Raw genomic sequence first — 5,261 nt, forward strand, 5'->3', positions numbered from 1 at the left:
ATATATATATATATATATATATATATATATATATGTATTTCTGGATCGTAGGTTAAAATAACATTTAACTGCTTGATTGTATTCAATTACAGAAATGCTTTTTCCGTCAATTCTTCAATTCAGTGGCAAAAGTTGACTATCTAACACTGCGCCATGGATTCCTGGCGGTGAGCTTCTCATGCTTTCATTCCACCTAGCTCATGATTATGCCCTCGATTATATATAACCTCATCATCATCATCTTGTTATATATTATTACAATCCTTCTTTGTTACGTGTTGCCTGCGAGTAAGCTATATATAGATTAGTTCATACGGTATGCCTTTTAAAATAAAAATAAGCACAGAAGAATCAGGATTTATACTGATAATTCATTCATGAATAACTATATATTTGCAGGCTCATTTGCCCAATAACAGTTCCTTCAATTTCCAAAGGTACATACAACGATCGCTGGATTATGATTTCAAAGAAATAGTGGGCATTAGGTACGTTGAAGGATCAATAATTATTCAAGAAGCCATAAATACATACATGGTGATATAGTAATGCGAGGACCGTTGTGACTGCATGCATCCGTGTTCTTATGTCATAATCTTCTGTTTCTATTGCTTTTTCACAGTCCCTGGATGTGGTTTTTAGTCGTCATCTTCATGCTAGTGGATGTCCATGGTAAATTAATGCTAGCTTCTGCTTTTCTTTTAATTTCTTCAATATTAAAAAAAAAACCTATCATTTCTAAATTAATTAACTTGTATGTGTTTGTGTGTGAACAAAAACAGGTTGGCATGTCTATCTTTGGGTATCATTTATCCCATTGCTAGTACGTTACTCCTACTATAAATTCAAACTTCTCTTTATTCATTCTTATGATCTTTTGATGTAATAGAAATTAATAGTTCTTAATTAATTAAATTAAAGGAGTGGTTTTATGTGTTTGCAGATAGTGCTGGTTCTTGGAACCAAACTTGAAGTAGTAGTAGCAGAAATGGCTCTTGAAATCCATGATCGAAGTAGTGTAATCAAGGGAGCTCCTCTAGTACGACCAAATAACAGTCTCTTCTGGTTCAGTCATCCAAAATATGTCTTGTCTCTTATACACTATACTCTATTCATGGTATGTCCATGCATTTATAATATTTTGTGTGTGTTTGGTTACTGTCTTGAGACATAAAAGATATAAATAATATGTAATTTATTTTATATTTTTATTTATATTTCTTCAACTAAATATGTTTATGTTTTTTTCTGTATTTGTCTCTTCTATCACGATATACTAATCAAATGTAATGATACAAATCTAAAATCAAGTTCTGTTTATGATCACTGCATTATTAGTGAACTTACTTTCTTCCCTTCCGCACCCCTGCAGAACGCGTTCGAGCTCGCATTTTTTGTTTGGGTCACGGTAGTATTCCTTCACCACTTCCCTTCCCTTTGTTTTCACTATGAATCCAACTTAGTATGACCCTACATTACGACAAATATCTAATTTTTCTCCTTGTTTTTGTTAATTCTCAGCTGCAATTTGGGATAAACTCTTGCTACCATGAAAGGGTAGAGATCATCGTTGTTAGGGTTGTATTAGCGTGAGCATAACTTCCCTTCCCTACTATTCTCATTCATCTTGTTGGAAAAAAATGATTCAATCTCGACTATTTTATTTGTCAATGCATAAGGAATTGTTATGTGTGTATGTCTTTCCAGGGTGACTGTTCAAATCATGTGTAGTTACATTACTCTTCCTCTGTATGCCCTAGTAACCCAGGTATCCATCCATATCTCTTTCTTTATATATATATATATATATATATAATCACATGGTTAATCTTGGAAATGCACTAAAACTTAATTTGTATGTAAACAGATGGGGTCACAATTTAAGGGTGCAATGTTGGAAGAGCAAACAGCTACCGCTATCAAGCAATGGCACGGTGGAGTCAAGAAGAAGATGAAGGAAAAAAGACAAGAGTTTTCACTATCTAATTATCACTCCCCTATATCAACTAGCAACCGAACCATGGATTCCCTCTCAGATAACAACCATCATCATAGCCAAAATGATTCTCAAGATGTCATCCCTTCTCTTTTAAGAAATCCAACTTTAAGTGATATCCCTTCATTCCATTGCCAAATTGAGAAAGTTGAAGATGGTGCTCAAGAAATTTCCCAACACGTGGTTCCATCCACTGTGATTGAAATATTTGGTGTGCCTGATCTAAGCAAGAATCAAACATAGATATTTACATTCTAAAAAATTATTTCCCCGGCCCCCATATTTGTAAGTTACAAATTCATTGCCCTCGTAATATTTTGATCTACTGATAGATTTGTGAAAAAAGAACACATTTACGTCTCTAAACTATTAGTTGATTATTTTTTCAATAAATTTAATGTCTTTTAATGTTAATCCGCAGGTGATCTAAGAATCTATCCTTTAATATTAATCTATACAAACCACTAATAAAAACTCTTCTAAATCTTTTTAAAAAAGATGAATTGTTATGCTCTTGAGTGCCAACTCTTTTCTTTTATGTTTGATTAAGTATTATGCTACTTATATAATTTTTCTATGTATAACATTTTATTTATATGAAAACCTAAAAACCTTATAAATTATAAAATATCAATTTGTCTCTTAAATAAGATCACATATATTATTTCAGAATAATTTTAAAAATTATTCAATCAAATCTCTATTTTTTTTCTTCTTAAATGTAGAATTATAATTCCTTGTATTAAATACATTCTAGTCTCCATTTTCTAAAATTTATTAACAATCAAGTCATATTTGATTAATCATCATAGTTTAATTTTTGACTAATAGTTCTTATGTGTGTGATCCATTAGGTTATCTGATAAGTTGGCTCAAATATAAATTAGAATCCCAAATAAAATAGGATTAAATAAATTAAAAAATTTAATTTATTATCAATTCAATAATTAATTGATTTATATTTGGAGATCAAATACAATGCCTAATAACTTGTCATGATCCCTAAACTAATAGAAAAGTCATATGTGATTTAACTTAACATTTTAGTTACCAGTTCTTAGTTTAATTATCATTTCTTCATTAACAATATTATGATGTAAACATTATAGCATAAAGTATATCTACCTAGTCAAATCATGTTTGTTCTCAACACCAGAGTCATTGATTATTTGAATATGTTAAAACTCTTTTCAAATCTTATTCCACCTCACGCAATGATTTACAATCAATGTTATTCAAGAACAAATAAAATATTATTCTAATTAATTCACATAAGGTGATGAATCATCTCTTTATTACTTAAATATCTTCTTATAGTTCATATTATACCCAATATCTACTCATTTGTTACCCTTAATTATGACAATTTGTAGTAGGATCAAAGCATAATATTTTCTATATAAGATAACTTATTGATCTTAAATTTAAAGATTATTTACATAACCATCATATGAGCTTTTTCATATTGATTAGTACTTAAAAGTGCATTTTTGTCATGGTTTTATATCATCATTTTGCACTTGAAGTATCAATAACTTCTTAACTAAAGCATGTTTTATAATAATATATCTAATAATATAAAATACCTTTAATTTATGGTAAATGTTCATTTTAAATGCAGGCCTATCATATAAATAAAAATATTGATTGATGACTTTAAGAACTTAAATTGCAAAGGCAAAGAGATGGTCAAACTTAGAAAAGAGATGTCGGTGCAATCCAAACTGGAACACTGTTTGGTAATTGGGTCATATCTGGAGCTACAGATCTCAGATTTAGGTCCAATTTATATGGATGGAAAGGTAAGACATAGGCCTACAACTTTCATATGGAGCCCAAGATCTAAAAAGGCCATTATCAAGTCCAAATTGTAGCAACAACAAAGAAGCCCGAATCTGTCTTCCAGCCCGAGCACTGTTCGGTATTTTGACCATATCTGGAGTTCTAGAAGTCCAAATGAGCTGAAATGTTTACACAAGAAAGCTGAGACAATTGCCTACAACTTTCATGTTTGCAAATGGCTCCAATTTTGACGTTATCAATGACGTTTTGGGCAGACAAGAGAAGATAAGGATTGTCACCAAGTCAAAAGTTGGTCACCCACTTATCAATTAGTCATCAAATCAATAGTTCCCAATTTTGGCCTATAAAAGGAGGCATTTGCCATGCATTTAGGCATCTTGGTGTTCAGATCAAGATCATGCTCTTCCTTTCTCTCTTTGTATTTTTTGTAATGTTTATGCTTTACTTTCATTAATATCAAGTTTATGCCTTTCATTTCATTTCCTTTACTTAGTTAACTTTTATGTTCTTATTTTGTTTATTTATTTTTCTTTCTTTCATTATGTCTAGCTAAGTTAATTATGTCAAGGTGAAAAGGTTACACTAATGGTAGAAGAATAAGTATAGTGTAAACTTAATATGGACTTTAATGTTTGATACTAACATGTTTTATATTTGTTATCTTGTTCACTCTTTAATACTTTGCTTGTTAAATGACTAATCTTGATTTATGTTGTATAACACTTGGTACAACAAATGCTTGGCACTTTCATAGCCCATAATGTATGGTATAACCGACACCTGAGCTATGAAAGGAACTTGATTTGTTGTTAACATAAGTTATAATCATGAATGCTTGACGAGATTTACAAGTATTAGCATTAATTGAATAAGATGACTAATGTAATCATGTTAACAATATATAATCTGATTGGAACCTCCTTTGTGTGTGGTTTCCAATTCAATAATAAGAGTTTATACTATACTTGTTTGATATACCATTAGTGAAACCTCTAACCTTGACATTTGTTATTATTATTGTTTAATCCTTATATTAATATTTCATCTCTAAGTTCTCATCATCATCATCTTCTTCTTCTTTTCTTTCTTTATTATTATTATTATTATTGTTATTGTTATTATTTTATTATTATTATTAGTACTACTACTACTACTACTACTACTACTACTATTATTATTATTATTATTATTATTATTATTATTATTATTATTATTATTATTATTATTATTATTATTATCGTTATTACTATTATTGTTGCTTATAATTGTTGTCTATAATTTGTACAATTAACCTCCCTGTGGTTCGACCCCGGTCTTGCCGGGTTATTTATTACTTCGACACTCCTACACTTGGGAGAAGACATCAACCTTTTAGTCGTGTCACATATACACAAGTTATATCTCTATATGAAATTCATGACCAACAATTTACTATTATTGGGATTTGTTGTGAGTGTTGATG

General features: G+C 30.0%; 1 protein-coding gene across 2 annotated transcripts in view; it reads left to right on the forward strand.

Moving 5' to 3' along the window:
* Nucleotides 1–2,366, forward strand: part of LOC105110388 (MLO-like protein 3) — a 4,541-nt gene extending 2,175 nt beyond the window's left edge. Inside the window, exons 7-15 of one of the 2 annotated variants that reach the window (XM_011005411.1) lie at nt 93–167; nt 400–488; nt 623–672; nt 783–823; nt 944–1,117; nt 1,373–1,408; nt 1,522–1,589; nt 1,708–1,768; nt 1,868–2,366. In XM_011005411.1, coding sequence (XP_011003713.1) covers nt 93–167; nt 400–488; nt 623–672; nt 783–823; nt 944–1,117; nt 1,373–1,408; nt 1,522–1,589; nt 1,708–1,768; nt 1,868–2,239 — 966 coding nt within the window. In that variant the 3' untranslated portion in view covers nt 2,240–2,366. The remainder of the gene's footprint in view (nt 1–92; nt 168–399; nt 489–622; nt 673–782; nt 824–943; nt 1,118–1,372; nt 1,409–1,521; nt 1,590–1,707; nt 1,769–1,867) is intronic. The other variant, XM_011005412.1, reaches the window with a different exon arrangement.
* The last annotated feature ends 2,895 nt before the right edge of the window (nt 2,367–5,261 follow it).

This window comes from Populus euphratica, unplaced genomic scaffold, assembly GCF_000495115.2.
Source record: "Populus euphratica unplaced genomic scaffold, PopEup_1.0 scaffold248.1, whole genome shotgun sequence".
In the NCBI taxonomy this organism is placed as follows: domain Eukaryota; kingdom Viridiplantae; phylum Streptophyta; class Magnoliopsida; order Malpighiales; family Salicaceae; genus Populus; species Populus euphratica.